The sequence below is a fragment of the Hypanus sabinus genome, chromosome 11 (genome assembly GCF_030144855.1).
Source record: "Hypanus sabinus isolate sHypSab1 chromosome 11, sHypSab1.hap1, whole genome shotgun sequence".
NCBI lineage: Eukaryota > Metazoa > Chordata > Chondrichthyes > Myliobatiformes > Dasyatidae > Hypanus > Hypanus sabinus.
The window spans coordinates 68594949-68621954 of NC_082716.1; the positions used below are offsets into that span (position 1 = coordinate 68594949).

The 27006-nt window shown below is 38.6% G+C and overlaps 1 protein-coding gene across 1 annotated transcript; it reads left to right on the forward strand.

The window, feature by feature from the left end:
* The first annotated feature begins 58 nt into the window (after nucleotides 1-58).
* Nucleotides 59-25208, forward strand: prpf38b (pre-mRNA processing factor 38B). The gene is made up of 6 exons (XM_059984660.1): nucleotides 59-528; nucleotides 9740-9808; nucleotides 19023-19174; nucleotides 20103-20163; nucleotides 23684-23910; nucleotides 23997-25208. The coding sequence occupies exons 1-6, from the start codon at nucleotides 292-294 to the stop codon at nucleotides 24868-24870; spliced, it is 1620 nt and encodes a 539-aa protein (XP_059840643.1). The 5' UTR covers nucleotides 59-291; the 3' UTR covers nucleotides 24871-25208.
* Nucleotides 25209-27006: the final 1798 nt, after the last annotated feature.

Here is a 27006-nt window from a genome sequence, read left to right on the forward strand (position 1 = left end):
GCGGTTGGCTATCTGCATTGTCCGTCAATCGACGTCATCTAACTTCCGTCAACCGGAAAGAAGTGGAGGGCGCCATTTTGTGTATTTTATATAAATTACGGCAGAGTAGGTGTGCGGAATAGTTTATTTTTGAAAGAAAAGCACTCCTCAGTTTTTTGTTTAATATAGCAGCTGGGCGCAAGTTATGTGTGTTTAAAGACCATTCAGGATTTTGAAGGCTCGCAACCCACCGAGCGGTACGCATTGATGTGGAGATCGTTTCTCTTGTGAGCGGGAGTGAGCGACAGCGAGATGGCTAACAAAACGGCCATTGGGAACCACCAGCAACAGCCGCCACAACAGGCCGGAGGAAGCGCCAAACCCGCCTCTTCCATTAAGCAGGGCAATGTACTGCCCTTATGGGGCAATGAAAAGACTATGAACCTCAACCCACTCATCCTCACCAACATCCTTTCTTCGCCCTACTTCAAAGTACAACTGTACGAACTGAAGACTTACCACGAGGTCGTGGATGAGATCTACTTTAAGGTAATAGGCCGCCCGGTGTTTAGGCCTCGGGTTCCTCCGTAAATGCGATATTACTTGAGCTGGAAATTCGGCTCCACCGGCGATGCTGTTGGGTTCGTCCGTCGGGCCAAAACGTGTTGACTCGTCTTGTGCTAGGCCCGAGATGTAAAATAAATTATTTCCGTGTTTTTTGTGTGTGTTATATCCGCTTGCGCCAGCAAACGGGCAAAGTTCTTTGTAATTTTTAAAATGTTTCAGAAGGTTTTCGAATAATTCGAAAAACAGTTCTTATATATAGTGAGGTCGGGTGGTTGATTTGTTAATGGCCTTTCCTGCCAGAGGAAAGAAAAATGCTTATTTTGGATTAAATTATTTTGTAGTTTACTAGTCTATGTAGTCCTTTTATTGACACTTCGTCATAATATACACTCCTAATTAAAACCGTATGTAATGTTTATATCTGCATTTATTTTCTCTGCTCCTAATTTAAAAAAAAGTAGCTGCATCTCTAATTGCCAGCCTAATTTCATTATGGACAGTAATTTCCATTTTAAATGCAAGACTTGTAGCATCAAGGTTTATTCATGGAAAAAATGTCAGGCTACTGTATATAGTGACCTTGTGCTAGTAAAAAAGTTACATTAGCTAAATTAACAAAACTGTAAACAGTTGATTAAATATTAGCTGATAAACAATATTTTTGTTAACAACAAAATGTCGCTGAATCAGTTTCATCATTTTTTTCATTATCCAGAGATGTTTGAGCTGCAGCAGTGTTTAAATTATTGACAAGATTTTTTTCAAACAATGCATTACGCGTGAGGAAAATGGAAGTTGGAACAACTATTAATAAGGATGGTTTCTTCAAAAGTGTGCAGTGAATGTAATCAAGTCACCCACAAAAATAAAGAAAAGAAAATACATTATGTGACAGTATTCATCAAACTTGATTGAGGCTCTTGTGAAGTTGATTATGGAATTGATTGGAAAAAAGACTTAACAATTTTCAAATTTAATTAAATTTATTGTAATTTGTTTTTTTCATGTTCTGGAAATGCTTTGACATACTCAAAACAAGGCTTAAACTTCTCTCACTAGTAGCTGATGTTTAAAAATCCACATTGAAATTTGCAGAAATTAATCTCATTAGTTTTCAAAAAACTAACTTTGCTTGTTACTCCTTTAATTTACGCTTTTACAATGCTGACTTGAGGGACAGTATTGCATTCACTTCTAGCAGAGGTAAATTTGGAAAAGTTTGTGATTATTTACATTCAATATGTGGTTTCTACACTTTAAAAATGGATTGGATTCCTCTACAGGGTTCCATAAATTCTGACCATGGACATCTGGTAGATTTTAATGGCTTTAAAAATGAGGTTTGATTATTTTTCTCTGCTGTTTCTTCCCCAGCTCTAAATTCATAGGGAGTAAGCTTCCTCTGAAGAATCACTTCACTAGTCCCGGATCTTGTTCATGTGTTGTAATCTTCTTTGACCCTATTTCCACAACACCCGGTTATTAAATTTCCCACCACTTGAAGGGTTTTAACTTGAAAAATTGACTGCCTCTCCCTTCATAGGTGCTGTTTGACTGCTGTGTTCTTCCAGCAGGTTGCTTTTATGCATATTCCAGCATTTGCGGTGCAGTCTCTTTTGTCTTTATTTAATTTCCCTTCCTGGCTCCTATTTAGCTAAGTTTTCTCCTTTAGTACTTTCTCCTTCAAACCAGCATAACAGGTGGCCCAATTAAGCAGTTTTAAAACCTTTAGCTTCTAGTTCCCTCTATGGCATTAATACTTTTAGTGATATCCAACCAGCTTTTCCCAGCTCCTGAAATCCTTAATACTCCAAGTCTTCCCCTTCATGTTTATGAAGTATATAATAATGATTTATCTTCTCAAGTGTGTCAAATCAATGCTTTTTCAGGCTCAATATCCTCAGTGAAAAGGATACTTTCATTTTTTTCCCCTCTGATCTATTTTGAACTCGTGGTAGTTTTTTTCCAGTGCTTTGATTTGTGTGCTATGTAATATTGCCTGTTGCTGGTAACATAGTGAGTGAGTGGGTCATAGGTTCAATTTGAAATCTAGTGTTGAGTATTTTGTCCAGGCTGACAACTCACCATTCCCTCAGTACTGTGTTGTAGTGTCAGCTGCAGTAATTCAGTGAATTGCTAAACTAACATATTCACAGATGGCCTTAAAATCATTGAAATTTTACACCATTGTAGCAGTTTGGGGTGGGGGTGGAAGGCTTCCAAGCCTAATCAGCACGTAGTGTGTAGTCCTGGTGTTTCAAGAACACATCCATCTACTCTTATCTGTACAGTACAGAAACAGTCCCTTTGGCCCACCAAAGTTATCTATTATTTCTATTCACCTTTATTTTGCCTGTAGCTACTTATGGTAGTTTAAATCTTGAGATGTTTGATCTCCATTATCATCTCAAGCAGTGCTTCCCAAATTCCAACAGGTCTGCTTCCTTCTAAACATCACATCTTGTATCCAAGTATTCTGGTTTTGGACACCTTGCCAAGGAGGAAAAAAATCTAGTCTGATATTATCTACTTCCTCTTTCCCCCCCCCCCCTCAAATTTTGTGTGTGCATATGGGGTCACTCATCAACGTAGTGTGCTCCAGGCAAAGCAAATCCAGACTTTCCAATCTGACCTTGTAACTGAAATTATCTATCACTGGAGCATCCTGGTGAATCTACTCTGTACCATCTCCAGTGCATATATTCTGTATTGTGGCAACCAGATTAGCAGGCAAATGTGGGTTTACCAGTGTTGTGTAACTGCCTTATTGTTTGCCTCAGTTAATGGAAAACATCCATTTTGCCCCTTAAACCACTTGTCAATTTACCTTGCAGAAATCTGTGCGAATGTATTCAGAGGTCCTTTCCCTCTGAACCATTCACCTTGTTATATTCAAATGCATCTCTGCTGGATTAAATTTTCCTGACTATTTTCCTGCAGTTTATAAAGTTTTCCCCTTCAGTGTCAATCAGATGACCAGTTTTTTCTCATCAGAAAATATCTTTGTCAAGCTACTACATTTGGATATCAGTGTGTAAAACCAAGTGTCTGACTATTGAACCCTATGAAACCCCAACTTTAACAGTCCAGGGAGAATAAAATCAGCATTACCCTTTGTTGCAAATCGAGTCACTCGTGGATCCAAATGGAAATTCTCCCTTCCATCGTATCGGTTCTTACTCATTTGACCAACTGCCTCATGACCTGTCAAAAGACTATTAGATGCACTGTTCCTATTTATTCCCTGTTATCTCCTCAGAATTTGATCAGGTTTACCATGACAAATCCATGGTGGTCATTCCTGATTAATCTCTGCCTTTCTAAATGAAGGTTAAGCTTAATCTTAGAAAGTTTCCAATAACTTGTGTGCTACCAAAGTTTAACTAACTACTAGCCTATCATGCTTGTCCTTTCTCCCTTTAACATTGGTGCCACATTAGCTGTTGAATTCTCCCAATGCCCTGGATTATCTTTAACTCTCACCCAAAGCAGTTTGTTTATTTTTGTAGCTCACCATTTGCTATGTACAACTAAATTTAAAACTGCTTTGTTTTTATGAAGCATTTTTGGAAAGTCCTGAGGTTGCAAAAGATGTTCACTTGGTTATCCTTTGTAGATGAAATACGCAGGGCTGGCGAGTATAAACAATTTTTTTGTAAATTCTATTGGTTGCTGTGACAGTGTGATAAGCTTTTCTTTCACTGCCTCATCGATTGACATGAGAACACTTTACAGTGCAAAATGGATGATACATCTTGACCTCCACCTGAGATTCCCAACATTGCAGGATCCAGTCTTCAGCTAATTCAATTCACTTCCAAATGATAGCAAGTTATGGCTGAGCTCACTGGATGCAGAAAAGGTTATGTTGGGCGTCAACGACATCCCAGCTGTAACACTGAAGATTTCTACTCCAGCTCTAGCAAAAGTGCGAGCCAAGTTGTTACTGCACAGCTACAACACTGGCATCTACACAGCCAAGTGGAAATTGTTCAGGTATGTCCAGTCTGGGGGGGGGGGGGGGGAGAGAGGGAAGGTAGGATGAATCCCATTCAGATAGTTACAAGCACCCTACTGCTGCTAGTAAAATATTGGAAGGGGCAGTTGACAGTAATATAAAGCAACAGTTATTAATAATTTACCTCAATTCTAGCAGGATTAACTGACTCCTAAAAACATTACAACGTTATTCAATCATGGTCCTAGTTGCTGAATTCTGAGGTATGGGTGTCTGCTTTACTCTGCTCAGCAACACTTAACAATACTTGGGTTAAATATAACAGTTTGAGGCAGTTTAATTTTAAGATGAAACATATAAGAGCAATAATTTTAGCTAAACTTCTCTGACTAATGAAAGAATCTTGGATGTCACTCATTTCTGTAACCAGAAGGAATGTAATGCAGTGCTGCACTACAAATCATTAGCAAAAAAAGATTTTGTCCAGTTAGTATTTGGGAAACAAAATGTATTCTAGAATATTGCAACCCATTTTTTAACTGTTAACAGATGGACAAATTCAAGGGATCAATTGGTGTAGATTGGAGCCACAAGTTTAAAAGCAAAAGATTAGTATTTGGATAATGCTATGGCAAATGGAGATCAGTGCTTATGGTATATGAAATCCAAAGTAATTAACTTGAAATAGATTTGGATTGTTTGTCATGCTCCAGCCAGGCAAAGTGGAGTTGATTGGATAATATCTGTCAATCCAGATTGATAGCCATGCTATGTGATTGGTACATTATATTTTCAGGTAATTTTCTGTGTAAATTTTATTTTCCTGCAATTTTATTCCAAAAATCTGTAGTTCACGTCTTCATTCTTTAAATAGACCCTGAGTAAGTTATTCTTGCAGACTATTTGTTGCATCCTGTAGACAATTCGAATAGGGCAGTAATACTATTTTGTACATGAGAGAATGGGCACCTGTTTTTGCTCCACTAGACAGAATTTAAAAATCTGGAATTCTCTTGCATATGAAACGGGTAAGCCAAACTGTCCCTTTGACTTGCTATATCTTTGAAGAAGATGGTGGTTAATCTTGTACTGTGAGTTTACTCTTCTGCCCAATACATTTTCCTCTTTTTTTTGATTAGAGCTCTTAGGATTACTTCCATTGTTGATAGAGCCTCCACAGCCTACTATATACAGAAATAGGTCCTTACCCTAACCCTAAATTATTGACCCCCTTTTCCTTGGCACCTAGTTAATTCACCTAAAACAGGGGTTTCCAACCTTTTTATGCTATGGAGCCTTACCATGGGGGTGGGGGGGGAGGGGGATGTGGTCTGTGTAGACCCCAGATCCGAAACCCCTGACTTAGAGCAAACAACTTTATCGGTTACTTTCAGTATCTTTATCTCTTGCCAGTCGGTTGTGGTTGCATTGGCAAGTGGAGTTTTTATAGACTTCATAACTGGAATTTATTTTGGGCAAAGATAGAAAAATACATGGTTTACAGAAAGAAATTGAAATGCTTGTCCATGAATTGATTAATTGCCAGAGAAGGCTCAGGATGGAGTTTATTTTAGTTAAATTCACGGAGAGAAGAAAATATTGCATGTTGACAGCTATTTTGCAAACTTTCAAAATAGAACATAGAACAGTGTAGGTCCCTTGGCCCATGGTGTGCTCATTCTTTAACCTACTCCCAAGATCAGTCTAACTCTTCCCTCCCAAATAGCCCACCATTTTAAAGTCTATGTGCCTATCGAGAATCTCTTAAATGTCCCCAAAGTATCTGTCTCTGCCACCACCCCAGCAGTGCATTTCATGCACCTTTCTATGCGTCTTATCTTGTCTCTATCAAGTCCCCTCTTATCCTCTCCAAAGAGAAAAGCCCCAGCTTGCACAACCTATCCTTATGACATGCTGTCTAATTCAGGCAACATCCTGGTAATTCTCCTTTGCACCCTCTTTAAAAAATCTCCACATTCTTCCTGTAATAAGATCAGAATTGAGCGCAATATTCTAAGTGTGGTCTAACCAGATTTTATAGAGCTGAAGGATTTCTTCTCAGCTCTTGAACTTAATCCCCTGACAATGAAGACCAACACACCTTATGTCATCTTAACCACCCTGTTAACATTGTGCTGCAACTTTGAGGGATCTATGGATGTGATCCCCAAGAACCCTCTGTTTCTCCACAATATTCGGGATCTTGCCATTAACCCTGCATTTTTTCCTTCATGTTTGACCTTCCAAAGTGAATATCTTAACACTCTGCTGGGTTAAATACCATCTGCCACTTCTTAGCCCTGTTCATCCTTTCAATGTTCTGTTGTAACCTACACAACATTCTACGTGGTCCACAGCACCACTAAACTAAGTGTCATCTGCAACCTTCAAGCAAATCCTTCCACTTGTTCATCCAATTCATTGACAAAAAAATACATTGGCAAAAAAGATCAGGGATCCCAGAACAGATTTCTGCAAAACACCACTCTTCACTGACCTCCTCGCAGAATATGTTCATCTACAACCACAACCGATCTACCCTTCTGTGGGTAAGCCAAGTCTGAACCTACGTGGCTCCTGATGTTCTGAATGAGCCTACCTTGGGAAACTTGTCAGACACCTTATTAAAATCATATATAATCACATCCATTGCGCTGCCTTCATCGGTATGTTTTGTCTCGTCCTCAAAGAATTCAGTTAGGCTTATGAGGCACAACCTGTCCCGAACAAAGCTATGTTGACTATCCCTAGTCAGACTACACTTCTCCAGATGCTCATAAATCCAGTTTCTAAGAATCTTCTCCACTGGTTTGCCCTCCACTGATTTGAGACTTGCCTGTCTATATGCCCTGGGTTGTCCTTGCCTTTCTTGGACAAAGGAATGACATTTGCCATCGTCCAATCCTCTAGCACTATTCCTGCACCCAGTGAGGATGCAAAGATCATTGCCAAAGGTGCAGCAATCTCCTCCTATAGTAATCTAGGGGATATCCTGTCCAGCCCTGAATCTCATCTCTCCTAATGTTTTCAAAAGTTACCATAAACATGTCCAGCATTTCAGCCTATTCTATGCTTACATCGCATTTATCAAGGTCCCACTCACTGGTGAATACCAAAGCGATGTTTTCATTAGTTCTGCATAAGTAACCTCCACATCTCCATTACGCATTTCTGAGTACATCCATTCCTGAATTCCTGCCACATCGCATCATAATTTGCCTCCTTCCTCCCCGCCCCATTAAATAATTGCTTCCCCATGTTAGCTGCTCTTACCCCTGCCCAAGGCTGTACCCACATCAGGGAATTGTGATCACTGTCTCCAAAATACTCATCCACTGAGAGATCTATCACCTGATCCAGTATGGCTTCTCTAGTCGGTTTGTCTATATAATGGTGTCAATCCTTTCCGGGAAAATTCTGCCCCATCTGATGCTTTTGCATTGAGGAGGTGCCAGTCAATAATAGGGAGGGTGAAGTAGGCCGTGACAATTCTGTTATTTTTGCAATCCTCCAAACTGCAACTTTTCAAAATCCATTCTCTCTCTTCTCTTCCCTCCCCCTCCCAATCTGGTCTGCATCTGAGTGTTTCAGTCGTTATTGAGTTGGGGTCTGTGGAATACTCACAATAGTGATTGCTCCCTTCTTGATTCTTCCTCCCTCACTGACTCAGTAGACAATCCCTCCACATCTTTCCTTTCCTGCATTTGAAACTGAATCTTTGATTAATGTTATAAATTCTTCAGGTTTAGCGCTTGCAATTTAATCTCTTTACATTGATTGTTAAACTAAGATATTTATTATTGATTATGCAATAAGTATTACTGGGATGATCTTTATTTGAAGATGTAACATGTGTACTATGCAGATGAACAGTTTGTTCCAAGCAATTTTTGTTTTCTAAACTGAGCAGTGACATTTCAGAAAATGACAAAATATAAACTTTTTAGTGTAATTTATTTGTACTTTGTATTTCATAATTTTTATATTGTATTAGAATACAATTGCATCTAGATTTGAATTTGCCCCAGAAGCTCATAGTGGCCTGGTATTGGGTATGACCCAGGTGGATGGAGGAAAGGATTTGAGAAGGTCTTATCTTGTTTTTGCTCTTTGGTTCCACCAGTTCTTCTGAATACTGCTGACTGCTTTAGGGAGTTCGGGTTGTCTTGTAGGTTACTAGGGACTTGACAGGAGTGTGTCCAAAATTGGACTGAGATTTTTTTTTGGAATGTACTGCATGTCATAAATGATGTGCTCCTCATCAAATAATTGATCTTCAGATTAACGTTGAGAATTTTGTTTTCAAATATAATTGAGGAAGGAGCTAATACAAAAAAAACCTGTTATAATCCTCAGTGTTTCCATGTTTGGATAAACATGCCTAATTCAGGGACAAATGCACTGGAGCACATTTTCATACTAATAACTTGAGAGCTAGTGTTGCAGCTAACTATTTTGTCTGGTTTTGTAATGTCTGTTGACTCTTGTCAGCTTACTCAAAAGGAATATTTTCATTGGCAATTACTTTTAAAACTGAGGCAAATTCAATTGATAGGTTTTGGATAAAAATGTTGATGACGAAAGATTTTTTTTGTCAGATTTGCTTACCTAAAACTTAAGTTTAAAAAAAAAAGTGGTAGTTCTGAGAAATTTTATATTTTGCATCCATAACACAGTAGATGGAGCGCTGCTTTGTACCAAATTGGTAAGGACCAAGTTTTGTTTGGGTTTAAAAATGAAAAAAAAAGAGGGATTTTTGTCTATTTATAGATGACTCGGATTTGTCTATTTTAGCTAACCCAAAAACAGGGAGCATTACAAACCTTTTTTATTGATCAAGTATCACATATTAACTGAACTTCTGTTATGAAGTTAAATTTTAAATGTATTACAAATGCTGCAAAATCAGTGTCTTAAGTCACAGATATTATCTCATATTTTACTGTTGATCAGTATACCCTTTCTAAATTTTATCTTGTTATTTCTTAATGTTGCACTGGTATTTGATGATTTTTCCAAACCACTTTCAAATCTGCAATATACTGGAATAGAATATACTGTGTCTAGTTATACTGGAATATATTTAGAATTTAGCTAAGATATGAGAACAATCTTTTAGTTTCCACAGTGTCTCAAATATTCTTATTGTGTGTGCAAAATATTTGTCCTGAAGGCAGAATTAAGTTCTATTTTATACGGAAGTAACCAAATATCTTTCCAATGATTTAATTACAGGTTACTCATATTGAGCCATGGGAAAAGGGGAGCAGGAAGACTGCAGGCCAGACAGGCATGTGCGGAGGGGTAAGTAGAAGTACGTGATTTATTTTCTTAATCTCTTTATATATGTTTATCTATTTGGGGGCGGGGATGGAGTAAAATCAAGTCATCTTTGACAAATTGTGAGAAAGTTGGAGATGTGCAATAAGGGAAGGGTGAACTTCCCAAAGCTCTCTTAATTTGTCAAGTTGTGATTTTGAAGTTACTGATGCAGCATTTGCAATATTAGCATTCATTTCAAGAAGACTAGAATATAAAAGCAAGGATGTAATACTAAGGCATTGGTCAGACTGCACTTGAAATGTGGTGAGCAATTTTAGGCCCCTTATAGAAGAAAGAATGTGCTAGCATTGGAGAGGGTCCAGAGGAGGTTCACTAGAATGATTCTGGGTATGAACAGGTTGACGTATGAAGAGTGCTTGATTGATGGATCTGGGCTTACACTTGCTGGAGTTTAGAAGAATGACCAGGAGATTCTGCAGATACTGGAACTGAAGAGTAACATATAGAATGCAAGGAGGAACTCAGCAGGTTAGGCAGGATCTATGGAAAGAATTATCAAGTTGATGTTTTGTCATGGCAGTTAATGTTTAACTATACCTCCAGTGTCTTGATTCGTTGAAGATTCATAATTTTGAGTTGATTCCCAATGCTCACAGCCTGATAAAGGAATGAAGTTTGAATACCCACTGGATTCCTGTTAATTGGGATGCATTGGAAACAGTATATTTTGTCCCAATTAAGTGGCTGTCCCTAATTAGCCAAAGTTCAGTGGGAACAGCTTTAAAAGGACAAACTAAATTTAACTGAGCAACAAATTATGTGTTTAAGTGAAATGCAGAATAAACTAGAACACTGCCAATATTACTACCATATTATAAACTGTATTACTTCCTAATAGTTGTTGACAGAGGAATTCATATAGTGTATACTGGTGTGTTCTTCTGATGAACTATAAATGAACAAAATTAATGTAGACTGTTTTCCTGCACGAAGTAATGTCAAAATCACTGCTTTTTAATTTGCAGTCTGCCCAAATGAATAAAATACAAGCATGCACATCTTTTGCTATTTAAATCTATTGAGGTAATGAAATTGTTTCATTTTCACTCCTGGCTGATTCTAGCATCTCCAAACCTGAATGCTTGAAGCCACAGTAAGCAAAACAATTCTGGATTGTCTTGCTGTTCATTTCTCTCCAACCAACTGACAAAAATCACTGCTTCTTAACACAATACACAAGCAACTGACACTACTTTTAAAACTGTTTGCTGTAAGCACGGTGTAGTGTCTAATGACTTTACAAGTGCATGCCATTGGCGCTAGTCACGAAACCGTTTGCAACAGTCTTCTCTCCCAATTATGTGGCATGGTGTCATAATTCTTCTCTTCCACCTCCCTCAACTCCTTTGTCCGTTTTAGTGTTATCTCTGATAAAACAATGCCTATTGTCTAGCGGAGTGAATATACAGTGCCATGCAAAAGTTTGGACACCCCCTGGTCAAAATTTCTGTACTGTGAATAGTTAAGTGAGTAGAAGAAGAACTGATCTCCAGAAGTCATGAAGTTAAAGATGAAACATTCTTTTCAGCATTTTAAGCAAAATTAGTGTATTATTTTTGTTTTGTACTATTTTAGAGTTGGAGGGAGGAGAGGAGTACCATGCAGAAGTTTGGACACCCCAAGAGATTTGACCTCTCAGATAACTTTTACCAAGGTCTCAGACCTTAATTAGCTTGTTAGGGCTATGGCTTGTTCACATTCATCGTTGGGAAAGGCAGGTGATAGAAGTTTCAAAGCTCTATATGTACCCTGACTCCTCAAACCTTGTCACAACAATCAGCAGCCTTAGGCTCCTCTAAGCAGCTGCCTAGCACTCTGAAAATTAAAATAAATGATGCCCACAAAGCAGGAGAAGGCTAGAAAATAGCAAAGCGTTTTCTGGTGGCTGTTTCCTCAGTTTGTAATGTAATTAAGAAATGGCAGTTAACAGGAATGGTTGAGGTCTGGAAGACCAAGAAAACTTTCCGAGAACTGCTCGTAGGATTGCTAGAGGCAAATCAAAACCCCCATTTGATTGCAAAAGACCTTCATGGAAGAGTCATCAGAAGGAAACCTTTTCTACATCCTCACCACAAAATTCAGTCTCAGAAGTTCGCAAAGGAACATCTAAACAAGCCTGATGCATTTTGGAAACAAGTCCTGTAGACTGATGAAGTTAAAATAGAACTTATTGGCTGCAGTGAGCAAAGGTATGGTTGGAGAAAAAGGGGTGCGGAATTTCATGAAAAGAGCACCTCTCCAACTGTTAAGCACAAGAGTGGATCGATCATGCTTTGGGCTTGTGTCGCAGCCAGTGGCATGGGGAACATTTCACTGGTATAGAGGTAAGAATGAATTCAATTAAATACCAGCAAATTCTTGAAGCAAACATTGCATTGTCTGCTTTTTAAAAAAAAAAGTGCTGAAGATGAAAAGAGGATGGCTTCTACAACAGGGTAATGATCCTAAACACCTTAAAATCCACAATGGACTATCTCAAGAGGCACAAGCTAAAGGTTTTGCCATGGCCCTCACAGTCCCCCGACCTAAACATCATTGAAAATCTGTGGATAGACCTAAAGAGCAGTGCATACAAGACGGCCCAAGAATCTCTCAGAACTAGAGGCCTTTTGCAAGAAAGAATGGGCAAAAATCCCCCGAACAAGAATTGAGAGACTCTTAGCTGGCTACAGAAAGCGTTTACAAGCTGTGATACTTGCCAAAGGGGGTGTTACCAAGTAGTGACCATGCAAGGTGCCCAAACTTATGCTTCAGGCCCTTTTTCCTTTTTTGTTATTTTGAAACCGTAAAAGATGGAAATTAAAAAGTAATCTTGCTTAAGATATTAAAGAAATGTGTCATCTTTAACTTTATGCCTTTTGGAAATCAGGTCATCTTTTGCTTAGCTATTCACAGTAACAAACTTTGTTCGGGGTGCCCAAGCTCCTGTACATCTGGAGAAGAGGAATGCTTGTGTGAGAATGCTGTTCTTGGTCTACAGTTTAGCATTCAACACCATAGTTCCCTCTAGGCTCAACAAAAAGCTCAGAGACTCAGTCTTCACCCTGCCTTGTGTAGCTGGATCCTGGACTTCCTGACAGATCACCGGCAGGTGGTAAGAGTGGGTTCCCTCAGCTCTGCCCCTCTGACACTCAATGCAGTCGCCCCTCAGGGCTGTGTACCAGGTCCCCTCCTTTACTCTGTGTACCCATGATTGTATCGTCACCTACAGCTCCAGTTTGCTCATTAAATTTGCTGACAACACTACAGTAATTGGCCTAATCTCAAATAATAATGAGGCAGCCTACAGAGAAGAAGTCATCACCGTGGTACAGTGGTGTCAAGTAAACAACCTCTCCCTCAATGTTGCCAAGACAAAGGAGCTGGAGTTAGGCTAACCCCTATGGACATCAATGGATCTGAGGTTGAGAGGGTGAACAACATTAATTTCCTTGGCATAAACATCACCGAGAATCTCATGTGGTCTGTACATACCGGCTGTGTGGCAATAAAGGCACAATAGTGCCTCTTTCCCTTAGATGGTTGAAGTTTGGTATGGGCCCCCAAACCCTAAAACTTCCTACAGGCTCACAATTAAGAGCATCCTGACTGGCTGCATCACTTTCTGGTATGGGAACTGTACTTCCCTCAATCACAGGACTCTGCTGAGAGTGGCACAGATAGCCTAGTACATCTGTACATGAACTGCCTTCTATTCAAGAAATTTACAAAGACAGGTGTTTAAAAAGGACCCAAAGGATCCTTTGAGACCTGAGTCACCTCAACACAAACTGTACTAGCTGCTACCATTTGGGAAATTGTACCGTAGTATAAAAGCCGGGACAGCTTCAAACACCAGGTCTTCAGACTGCTTAATTCATGGTGACGCTACTGTATTTCTGTTATTTTGATGATCCTGTTGTACGTAATATTATAAATCACTATAATTGCACATTTGAATGGAGACACAACAAAGATTTTTACTCGCGTATATGAAGGATGTAAGTAATAAAAGTCAATTCGATTCCCTCAATCAGACAGCCAAAGTTCTCCTTTTCAATTGCCAATAGTCACTTAAGACCAGCTATGTATTCTGGCTTTTTGTTGGCTTTGTGGAATAGTCCATATTCCAAGCCTATACGTCTCCCTCTTTTCCTTCGCTGCATCGATGACTGCATTGGCGCTGCCTCCTGCACGCATGCTGAGCTCGTTGACTTCATTAACTTTCACCCTGCCGTCAAATTTACCTGGTCTATTTCTGACACCTCCCTCCCCTTTCTTGATCTTTCTGTTTCCATCTCTGGAGACGACCTATCTACCGATGTCTACTATAAGCCTACAGACTCTCACAGCTACCTGGACTATTCCTCTTCCCACCCCGTCTTTTGCAAAATTGCTATCCCCTTCTCACAATTCCTCCGTCTCCACATCTGCTCTCAGGATGAGGCTTTTCATTCCAGGACAAAGGAGATGTCTTCCTTTTTATTAAAACAAAGGAGCTTCCCTTCCACCATCAACTCTGCTCTCAAACGCATCTCTCCCATTTCCCACACATCTGCCTTCACCCCATCCGCCCAGCACCCCGCTTGGGATAGGGTTCCCCTTGTCCTAACTACCACCCCAGCAGCCTCCGGATCCAACGTATAATTCTCCATAACTTCCGCCACCTCCAACGGGATCCCACTACCAAGCACATCTTTCCCTCCCCCCTCTCTGCTTTTCACAGGGTTCGCTCCCTACATGACTCCCTTGTCCATTCATCCCCCCCATACCTTCCCACCGCTCTCCCTCCTGGCACTTATCCTTGCAAGCGGAACAAGTGCTACATCTGCCCTTACACTTCCTCCCTCACCACCATTCAGGGCCCCAGACAGTCCTTCCAGGTGAGGCAACACTTCACCTGTGAGTCAGCTGGTATGGTATACTGCGTCCATTGCTCCCAGTGTGGCCTTTTATATATTGGTGAGACCGTTTCGCTGAACACCTACGATCTGTCTGCCAGAGAAAGCAGGATCTCCCAGTGGCCACACATTTCATTTCCACGTCCCATTCCCATTCTGATATGTCTATCCATGGCCTCCTCAACTGTCAAGATGAAGCCACACTCAGGTTGAAGGAACATCATCTTATATACCGGCTGGGTAGCCTCCAACCTGATGGCATGAACATTGACTTCTCTAACTTCTATTAATTCCCCTCCCCTTCTTACCCCATCCCTGATATATTTTTTTTTCTCTCTCTGCCCATCACTCTGCCTGTTCTTCATCTCCCTCTGGTGCTCCCCTCCCCCTTTTCTTTCTCCCGTCGCATGATCCTTTCCCTTATCTAGCTCTGTATCCCTTTTGCCAATCAGCTGTCTGGCTCTCAGCTTCACCCCACCCCCTCTGGTCTTCTCCTATGATTTCGCATTTCCCCTCTCCCGCCTATTTTCAAATCTCTTACTATCTTTCCTTTCAGTTAGTCCTGATGAAGGGTCTCGGCCCGAAATGTTGACAGCACTTCTCCCTAAAGATGCTGACTGGCCTGCTGCTTTCCACCAGTATTTGTGTGTGTTGCTTGAATTTCCAGCATCTGCAGATTTCCTTGTATTCTGGCTAGAGCAATTTTTTCATTTAAATAGTATTTATTAAATTGAAACATCTTTAACTTTTTGATTTATGAATGTAATGAAAAAGGATAGCTGAAGATTCAGTTGTCTGGTACATATGGAAAAAGCAATCCCTATGGAGTCCCCTGCTTTCTCCATCACTGCAGTATTTTCTTTCAATTAGTTACCTTGTTCATATTTTCTGATGACTTGAGCTTTAAAGTGCTGGTTATCCATTGTTTTGGGCAAATCTTTCTGAACTTTACCGTTCCTATGTCTGTGAAGAGTAAGAATTTCAGGTTGTATTCTGTGTGCATTCTCTGATACTGTACCTTCAATGGTGTAAAGTACCCATAGTGATTTATCCTTAAATTTTCCAAGGTGCAGGATTCTAGAACATAGGACATAGAACCGTATAGCACAGTACAGGTCCTTCAGCCCACAATGTTGTGCCGACCCTCAAACCCTGCCTCCCATACAACTCCCTACCTTAAATTCCTCCATATACCTGTCTAGTAGTCTCTTAAACTTCACTAGTGTATCTGCCTCCACCACTGACTCAGGCAGGGATTCCATGCATCAACTACTCTGAGTGAAAAACCTTCCTCTAATATCCCCCTTGAACTTCCCTCCCCTTACCTTAAAGCCATGTCCTGTTGTACTGAGCAGTGGTGCCCTGGGGAAGAGGTGCTGGCTGTCCACTGTCTATTCCTCTTAATATCTTGTACACCTCTATCATGTCTCCTCTCATCCTCCTTTCCAAAGAGTAAAGCCCTAGCTCCCTTAATCTCTGATCATAATCCATACTCTCTAAACCAGGCAGCATCCTGGTAAATCTCCTCTGTACCCTTTCCAATGCTTCTACATCCTTCCTATACTAAGGCGACCAGAACTGGACACAGTACTCCAAATGTGGCCTAACTAGAGTTTTATAGAGCTGCCTCATTACATTGCGTCTCTTAAACTCTATCCCTCGATTTATGAAAGCTAACACTCCATAAGCTTTCTTAACTACCCTATCTACCTGTGAGGCAGCTTTCAGGGATCTTGGACGTGTACCCCCAGATCTCTCTGTTCCTCCACACTACCAAGTATCCTGCCATTTACTTTATACTCTGCCTTGGAGTTTGTCCTTCCGAAGTGTACCACCTCACACTTCTCCGGGGTGAACTCCATCTGCTACTTCTCAGCCCACTTCTGCATCCTATCAATGTCTCTCTGCAATCTTTGACAATCCTCTACACTATCTACGACACCACCAACCTTTGTGTCGTCTGCAAACTTGCCAACCCACCCTTCTAACCCCACATCCAGGTCGTTAATAAAAATCACAAAAAGTAGAGGTCTCAGAACAGATCCTTGTGGGACACCACTTGTCACAACCCTCCAATCTGAATGTACTCCCTCCACCATGACCCTCTGCCTTCTGCAGGCAAGCCAATTTTGAATCCACCTGGCCAAACTTCCCTGGATCCCATGCCCTCTGACTTTCTGAATAAGCTTACCGTGTGGAACCTTGTCAAATGCCTTACTAACCTCCATGTAGATCACATCCACTGCAATACCCTCATCTATATGCCTGGTCAAAGAACTCTATCAGGCTTGTTAGGCACGATCAGCCCTTCACAAAACCATGATGACTGTCCCTGATCAGACATGATTCTCTAAATGCCTGTAGATCCTATCTCGTAAGAATCTTTTCCAACAGCTTCCCCACCACAGATGTAAGGCTCACTGGTCTATAATTATCTGGACTAACCCCTTACTACCTTTAGATTTAGCATTCTTTGCAGGGAGGAATTCAAAGCACCTCAGTTTTAAATTACTATTTCCTAATCTTGTAACTGTGACTTCTTGTTTTGAGGCTTTTGGAACTCAACAACCACCTTACCATGCCCCCTTTAGATGTTATGTATCCTATCATGTGCCCCAAATTCCAAAGAATAGAGATCCACTACTTTAGCCTGTCACTGTTGGACTACCCTCTCATCACAGCAGTTACCCAAATGAATCTCTCTTGGACTGCCCTGAACACTGGTAACACGCCAAGACTTTTTTTAAATAACGGGACTAAAACTGCACAATACTTATGGTGTGCCCACTACTGCATCCAGGACAATGATTATCTATATTCAAACTCCAAACATGTTTGGAATCATTGTCTTTCTAGCTGTTTGCTACACCTACCTGCTACTTTTTGTTGATTTTATTCATAAATGTCGAGAAGAATCTAAGTACACTTAGTTTCTCTGCATTTAGTTTGGCTTTTGAAGCTTTGCCTCAGTATATGACTTCCCTTTCTCACAGTTTGCACCCACTTAATCTATTCTGTTGTAAAGTCCAGATAGCTTCATGGCAAAATGCTTTCCTTCTACTTTAATGTAATCTGCAAACACAAATACTGTGCTCTCACTTGCTGATAGCTATTCTTTGCAACTTTGTTTTTTCAGATTTTAAAATATTTGCTGTTGACCATTGAGGGTCAACACTAGGACTGTTTCACCTTTTTTCTTGGCACATTTTTAACAGTTCAAAAATTTGTCCTGTGTTATATTCATGTGCAAGTTATCTCCAGATATTGTGCGGCATGTTGGTTTAGCGCATTCCTGCAGGCATTGAGTTAGTGTCCAGTTTGCCAGACAAAATATTGCATTTTCTGTCACTGTATAAAATTTCTTCTCCCTTTTGAGTTGTATTTAGTTTTATAATGCCAATTGTAAAATTTTTTAATGTGAACTATGCAGCTTGTGCTCAAGGTAATTTCTTTTGTAATTGGATGTTCAAGTTTTCTTGGGCCAGTCAGATCCTCAAAGCTCACTTTTTGTTTTGTGTATAGATCTGAGATGGTTTAAAGAGAAATGGATTTTCCATTACGTATTTTTGTAAAGCTAGTTTGTCTTTTAGTATTTATCTGAATTTGCTAGTTGTATTTGAACGGAAGAAAATCTTATTGTGACACTACTCGAAAGCCTTCTGAATCCTTTAAGTTTGCTCAAGGTATTCACCTCGTTGCCAAAGTATTCCTGTGATTTCTGCTTTTAATTTAGCTTACATTTTCAATGATGTTAACAATATTGTCCTTGTAGTTCATTCACTGTGCTCAAGGTAAGTGCTATTTGTTTGAGAACTGTTCTTAAGTTGTCTGTTTTTGCAATGTGGAAATGATTTGGAAAATATTTAAATTCATTTTTTGCTTCAAAGTTTCAAATGTACAAATTATATGATTCTAAATACAATTGCGGCTAGTAAAAATATTTTTCTGTTCAGTATTTTCCTGAAGTGGCTGAGAAATTAAACTGTCAGAATTGCAGTATTGACTTGAACGTTTTTGGTCTCTGTAAAGAGTAAAATTAATAAGCAATAAAGTCTTGAAAGATGGAGGTCTTTCTAATAACTGTAGTTCTAGTTTTCTAGAAAATAGCTTCCCTTTTTTCCAACCTTGATTTGGCTTGCTGCTACACAGAACGAAAAGGAAAGCTTGCAGAAAGGCTGTCTCAACTGCAGAATTTAAATTATAATTACGCAGAAATTGTATCCTAGCTGGATCCTTATTCTCAAAAATTCCTGTGCAAGTACTTGTATAAAAAATTCTTTGAATTAAATTTTCAGGTCCGTGGTGTTGGAACAGGAGGTATTGTTTCAACTGCCTTTTGTCTGCTGTACAAGCTATTTACCCTGAAGTTAACTCGCAAACAAGTGATGGGTCTTATAACACACACTGACTCTCCATACATCCGTGGTTTAGGATTCATGTACATTCGGTATGTCTAGTAATTGTATTCACCCATTAAAACCAAGATATTGCATAAACTGTTTAAATTCCATTTTCTTTAACCATCTGTAATATTACTTTTGATCAATTGACCAATGATTTAGGTATCTGTGGCATTTGAAGTGCATAACATTCCATGGTCTATTTCATGGTATTTTAAGGGATCATGAAATTAATTCCATAAAATCCAATAAAACTGATGACTCTCAACCCTTGTTTAGAAAACTAAATGAGCACAACTCCTATATAATAATGCAATAAGTATTTTAAATGTGTTATTTGTATTGTGATGTCAGGTAGTTAACTGTGCTGAATGAATTACAATGTCTGTTGACTGCCAAAATAAGAACAACCTAGTTTGCTGATTGGCACCTTAAGCACATTTTTTAAAATTGTGCCATTTATATATAAATGCAATATTTCAACAGTTGTGCCAAAATTGAGATTTAGATAGTACAACCTGAAGTTGAGTCCTTTAATTTGGGGTATTTTGAGCTTGCTCATGGTCAAGACCATAGTTTGGCCTTTCAATTCACTTATGGCTCAGGACACTTGCTTTATGAAAGTGTTCCAGTTGCAACAGATTTTGTTCAGAAGCTAAATTATATGCATGTCAATTCAGTGTTTGGCTTCGAAGTATATAAGTATAGCAACCAACTGGTATCATTCTCCCACTGATACATAAAGACTGCATGAAGAAAAGTATAAAAATACTGTATACATTCAGTTTTGATAATTTTTTGCAAAACTGAGTTTTCCAGTTCTGGTAGATTTGTAAAGAATTATTGTTGGCTAACTAAATTGGGGAGCTCTGTAAGACAAACCTCTCCCAGATACAGATTAAAAATTACAATGTGAAATGCTTAGTATGTGCAAATGAACTGTTGCGTATTTATATTTTTAATTTTATTTCACAGGTACACACAGCCTCCAGCTGACCTGTGGGATTGGTATGAGCCCTTTTTAGATGATGAAGAGGTATGTTGGGAAAGTTTGTAGTATTCATTGAAACTGCAGAGGAAGAATTTTTAAATAGTTCTCACAATTTTAAAAAGACTTACTGAATCAGTTTTTGTAAGTATAAGTATTTGTATTAGGAATAATGTATTACATTTGTTTTATTGACAGTTATGCAATGGTTGCATTTTGATCACATCACATTAGATGTGACATCAAGTACTTTTTTTTATTGGCTAGACTCATTTTGTTTTGATTATCAGACTGCACTTGGATTTCTTCAATATGCTGACCCGAGATACCAACTCCAGTCTAAGACAGTCTGGTGCACACCAGAAACCAAGCTGCTCCTTCCATTTTTAACTTTCGTGGAGCTGTGTATTTTAAGTTGTTTTTAAATGTAGAATACTAAATATTGTTTAGCAAGTGGAGAACTTTTGAAGTATGCTTATCAGTTTATACTTCAAGGTAATTATAGTGTTAAATTAAAATATATTAAATGTAGTGAACCCTATTTTAGTAAGATGTGTCTCTTTAGAACCAGAAAACTTGATAATTAAAGAGCAATAAGGCTATTAAGCCTGTCCTAATTGAGTACTAAACACATTGTCACTCTACTTTTTTCCACTCTGGCAATCATTCAAGTACAAAAGACATTTGATAACATCAGTGTGAGTTTTATTTAAAGCTGTTCATTACCCATAGGAATTCATCAGATTGCCAGGAGCAAAATGTCCGCTTGTTCAACATGTTACTGATTTTTCCGAAGGTTGAAAACATTTTAACAACCAGCCATGGCTTGCTAGTAGTACCCATACCACTGAGTCAAATAAATTGACTTGAATATGAAACCTTGGCAGTATTGCAGCATAACTATTGGAGATGAAGCTGGGGAATCTTATCCTCTTGAGTGGGTGAAGGATCACTGTGATAGTTTATAAAGAGAAGCAGAGGCTCATTTATGTGAGTTAAGACTTCATGCTTTTCATCCTTAACCTCCCAACTCATTTTGTTTGTTCATCTGGCACAAATCCAATTCATTAAATGTTGTTCCTGTCTACTGCAAATTTGTGAAATGTAGTAGCTTCTGTGACCTGTCATAACTCGGTTAATGAGTCTTGGCGTATCATTTCTAAATCTCGCCTGAGTTTTACAGAAGGCTCTCTACACCATGTGCGGGGCTGGTGGAATCAGGTACCAGTTGCTGTTTAGCTAAGCCTTTCCAATTACAACAAAAAAGCATGGTACTTTTGTTAATGTTAAAGTATGTCAGTCTCTCATTGAAGATCTTTTGTAATTTGTTTCACCTAAGCCTTGTATGAGACTTGTGTATTATCTGCTCTTCATTGCAAGCCATTTTCTCTCAAATTGCAGTAGCCATGGACAGTTCTACCACTTCCACTGAGTTGCCATACCTTAAAACCCATTACCCCTTGAGCTCTTGAATACAACTTTCTCCCATAAAACTGAATCTTGAATCCCATGTCTTTACCTGATATTTCCACTTCCTAAACCCTGTCCTAATCAATGAGCCTTGCACATCAGGGAACAAACCTCATAAAGGATGCAGCAGTGCTGCACTTAGAGCCATTTGTTTACTTGTCCTTGGATTGGAAGAGCATAAGAAAGGAGGACTTGACAATGTGATTCCATATCTAACACACCTTAGCCTCTGTTTTGTATGACTAAAAGTCAAAATTGACAAATGTTGCTGCTTTCATACAAATCTTGCCCTCCCCTCAAGATTACTGTTACTTTTGCTGTGGGTCCTTGTTGTTATCAATAGAAATGGCTTTGAGAGAAAAATATCCCATGGGAATGTACTGCTACTTTTAACCTGGATTCAATGGAGAAAGTGGATGTTGTGCTTTTAAAATAAATAAATAAATTACAATACAGGTGATTTTCCAGGCAATCCCTCTGTAAAGCAAGGATTTAGCTATAGGTGAACCATGGCTGCCTGATCTTTCCCCTGTTGTAATGTTTTTATTTAGGATTTCAGGGGGAGGATGGATAGTTTTGGGGATTTCTGTTTTTATTTGAAGAAAATTTCTTTAAGATGTGGAAAGTTGTGTATTTAAGATCTGCACCAAAGTGATTTCTACCTGTGTGGTCAAAACCACTAGCTTAGCAGCAGTTGTTGTTCTGTCTTTTATTTAATTCTCAATTTTTTTTAAGAATCTTGATTTTGCTTTCTTATGATAAATGCATTTATTTAAAAACAGTCACTTATTGATGCAGGTTAAACCCATGTTTAACGTGATTAAAATAATCTTTTTTTGAGGAGGTGTGGTGGCAGGAAGAGTGCTGGATGGCTGATCAATTTCTAGTGCTGAAGAAATGCTGGATACACAGGCATAGATAATTCAATTTTTCTAGCTGTAAACATATGTACTGCTAAGTTTTTTTTTGTGCCATTTTCCTACCCCTACCATAGATGCCTTAAAACATGTCTGTTCATATCAAAAGGCAATTGTAATATATTTTTAAAGAAGGTTATTGAAAATTCTGTTTTCTTCCCCCTTTCTGCAATAATTTGTTAGTATTAGGAGCACTATTAGAGCAATAGCTGTGGTCTGCCTGTGGTTCCAATTGCCTTCGTCAAAATTTAAGATCTGAGCCTGAGTTTAATGAAGCTCTGAGACTGCTGGCATTTAAGCTAATTGCCCTGTTTTCTTCTTTAGATCTTCATTGGGCAGCAGGTGAATTTGGAAATGTAGCTGAGCAGCACTTTTGATTAATGTGTGTGAGTGCAAGCGCTTATTTTATGTTTAGAATATTTTTTATTTTTCTAGCCTAATGAAATCTGATTTTCCTGTGTGCTTGCACTGTAGGTTGGAAACTGACAATAGCTGACTAACATGTCCTGAGCTGTGAGAGGGCATGGCAAGGAAGCAATCATGCGGTAATGACCCTTTTCCAAAGACAATGGTCATTGTGGACTATACAGTTTCAGCGTATATTATATTGAATGTTTATTATCTCACTGCTTCACGGCAGTTGGTTTGCTATTGCTTCAAAATTAAGTTAAATAAAGCAAAGATCACAACATGCAAGGAAAAATAGCTGCGTGCCAACAGCTTTCAAATTTAACTATAAACTTTAGCTACAGAGTATGCAGGCCAATTTGCTTTACTGAAGTACTAAGTCTTTTAGAAAGTGTGCCTGGTTTGAAAGAGATTTAGCAGTGGGAGAGTTTTTCAAACAGGACTATTAAATTATAGCTTTACATCATATTGAGGGGTTGGGTTTCAGAAGAGATTACACCTTTTTAAAAAAAATTATTTTATACAGAACATTTACATAAGGTGTAGTGGTATACAGAATGTCTTGCAGGCATAATTTAATTCAACCATTTTGTTACAGGCTTCAATATATTTTAGAATAGGCTTGAGAATTTTGAAGTTAAAACTTCATTTGAAAATTAGGTTATGTCAAAGGTAGTGCACTATATTTAACACTAATATTTCACATGCTAATACATTGTCAAGATTGAATATGATCCATTTTACTAATGTTTTATTTTTATTGTGTTTTTCAGGAACTGGATGTAAAGGCTGGAGGAGGGTGTGTCATGACTATAGGAGAAATGATTCGTTCTTTCCTTACAAAGTTAGAATGGTTCTCTACTTTATTCCCAAGAATTCCAGTTCCAGTTCAAAAGAATCTGGATCAGTATCTCAAAACTCGCCCCAGGAAAATTACCAAAAAAGATGGGAAAGATGCAATGGAAGATCATGAGCGTCTATCGGAACGTAGACACTCACGGTATGAACTATGAATCACTCAAGACCCGATATATTTAAATTGGTGGCTTACAGACGCTTTAGAATTTTTTTTATTTTGTCCTTCAGGTCACCACGAAGATCACTTAGTCCACGTAAATCTAGAAGCAGAAGTCGTCATAGAGAAGGCCATGGTTCTTTTGGCTTCGACAAGGAACTGGAAAGAGAAAGAGAACGGCAGAAAAGAGAACGGGAGCAGATGAAGGACCGAGAGAGGAGTGAGAAGGATAGACACAAGTCTAGAAGCACAGACAGAGGCATAGACCGCAGGCGAAGTAGAAGCCGAGATCGGCACAGAAGTCGAAGCAGAGATAAAAGGAATGATAAAAAAGATAAAGAGAGGGAGAAGGAAAATGAAAGAAGCAGGAGGAGAGACAAAGATTATGATAAAGAAAGGGTAAGTGACAGAGATAGGGATAAAAATATTGAGAAAGAATCAGAGAGATCTAGAGACAGAGATAAACGAAGCCGGTCAAAGACAGAAGAGAGAAAACGTAAGGAAGAGAGGAGAGAAAAAGATGAAAGAAGGCATAAAGATGATAAAAAGGATTCAAAAAAGGATAAAAAGCATAGCAGAAGTAGGAGTAGAGAGAAACGACATAGGAGTAGTAGTCCTGGCAGGGGTCATGTTAGCAAGCGCAGCAGAAGCAAAAGCAAGGAAAAATCTAAGCATCGAAATGAGCACAAGGAGAAATCAAACAAGCGAAGTGTTAGCAGAGAAAGGACTGATGAGAATGACAGTGAACGATCGAAGAAACAGAGTAGCCATAGCAAAGAGAGAGCTCACAAGCGCAGCCGAAGCAAAGAACGATCTCACAAACAAAGTCACGGTGATGGTAAGGACCATTCAGGCAAACTAAGCCACAGAAGTCTCAGTGCAGAAAGAGAGAACAAAAGCAATGCAGAAGGGTGGTTACAAGGCAATGCCACTGACGATGATTGAAAATTTAAATCTAATTGTACAGTGATTAAATTGTTTTGCTTTTGAACATTTTTTTAAATTATGCTATGGCTAGGATAAACACATGTCTTTGAATTCCTGTAGCCTGCAGATAATATTTCCTGTTTGTAGGAAGTGCCTTTGGTAACCAGCTGTTCAATTTACCATTGTAATTCAAGACCAATTTTATTCTGTACAATGTAGAAGATACAGGATTTGTTTTGGTTGAAATAATGTTTTTGCAAGTATACTATGTACATACGTTGAGAGTTTTAATCATTGGCACAACTGCCATATTGGTTCATTTTGTATGATGGGCAATAAACTGCCATACTTAAAAACTTGTGTTAATACATTGAAAGCGCTTGTGTCTGACATATCTGTCCCCGAAGTAGAATTTTCCCAACTTTTCTATTTATTTAATGTGAGACCTTACACATCTTTGGAAAAAGGTGGGTGATATGATCTTTATAAGATGGAAATTACATTGGGTTTTCCTAGCATTTGTGCAGATATTCTATAGAGGGTAGCTAAACATAAAAACAAACCTAGCATTTGGAATATACAGCGTACGAGTTAGAAAGATGGAATGAGGTCTCGTGTTTCCTTGAGACACATTTTGGGCCTTCCGATTTTTGGCTTCTTTCTGTATCAAAGATTAGAATCTTTTGAACAGAGTTTTTGGCTTTACATTTAAAGTAGTATTTTAAAACTTAAGGTGGATTTTTATAAAACAGGAGTAGACTTCAGTTATTGGAGGAGTGCTTTAATGTATTTTTTTAAATGTACTATAAAAAATTGGGTGATTAATGGCTGAAGCAGTTTCTTCTTCGTCCTTTGAATTCATCTGGGTCTACTGAAGATAGTGATGAATTTAAAATTTTCATTATAAAATTGGTAAACTTTGCTCATTTTTTAAAAAAAAATTCGATTTGAAGCTTTTTTTTCCATTGACCCAATACACCAAAATCAATTGGTGTTAATATAATAAAATTGACAACAGGACCTCAACCTATCCTTGTTCACGGGTGTTTGTCAGAATGTCAAGCAAGAGCCCTGTAGTGAGAATATGTCTATTACTATGGTGTTAACTATTCTTTGGAAGTCTTGTGTAAATAATTGAGGCTTTCCCAGATTGCAAAATGGGATTTGAGGTTGGAGTGATTAGTGAATGTATTTCATTCAGAAATGTATAGCAATGTTGCTTGTTTTGTGTGATGTACTGTCTAGAGAGGCAACTTGAGAAAATATAAGCACAATTATTTTTGTGGAAAAAAAAAACTTCCCAACACTACAGTGTTTAAAGAAATGGATATTACAGATATTTTTAGTCATTTGAGAACTGGATAACTGACATAATTTTAATTTCAGTGGTTAGCACTGAGCTGTATTCGATACCTGCAGAAAACATTGATGTTTTTTGGTAGTTGAGTGGGGCTGAATATGAAAATGAGCAACATTTCTAAATTTTATCAAACTGTAGGATTTTCATATCTAGGCAGGAACTGGCTTGTTGAATGGATTGTGCTGGTAATTGAAAGCTCATTACCAGATGTATGTGGTACCTTAAAGCATCAATTTTCTGTTGCTTTGGAAAAACTACCTGACATCACATTCCCCTTCATATAATTTAATTGAAGGATTAATCTTGAGTGTCATTGTATTTATAAATTTCTGTTTAATAGCATTTGATTCTTTTTAAAGAAAGAAAACTGCAGATGTATGTTTATTAATATTCCTTTCATTGGCTGCAATAAGTCAGTTCATAACTTAAGAATTGTGTCCATGGGGAATATTGACTTTGGATTTTTAACATTAAGGAAATGATACAATTTGTAACATGGGAAAAGGAAAGCATAATGGCACTTCCAAGCACTAATTGTTTTAAGCTCTGCAAAAATATGGAATTGGCCACACATGCACATCCTTGTCCATTTCAAGAAATACCGGATCCATAGATAAAATATAGGAAATGAAATACTGTTTAAACTCCCAACGAAACTCGAAATAAATAGAAAATGGTATCCTGACTACTGAACATTTTAACAAGTTGGTTTATCTTCAATCTTTTACTTATTAGGAGAGATTCTGCTATTGCGAACCCAGGTGTCATGCATATATTTCTGCTATTGGCCTACA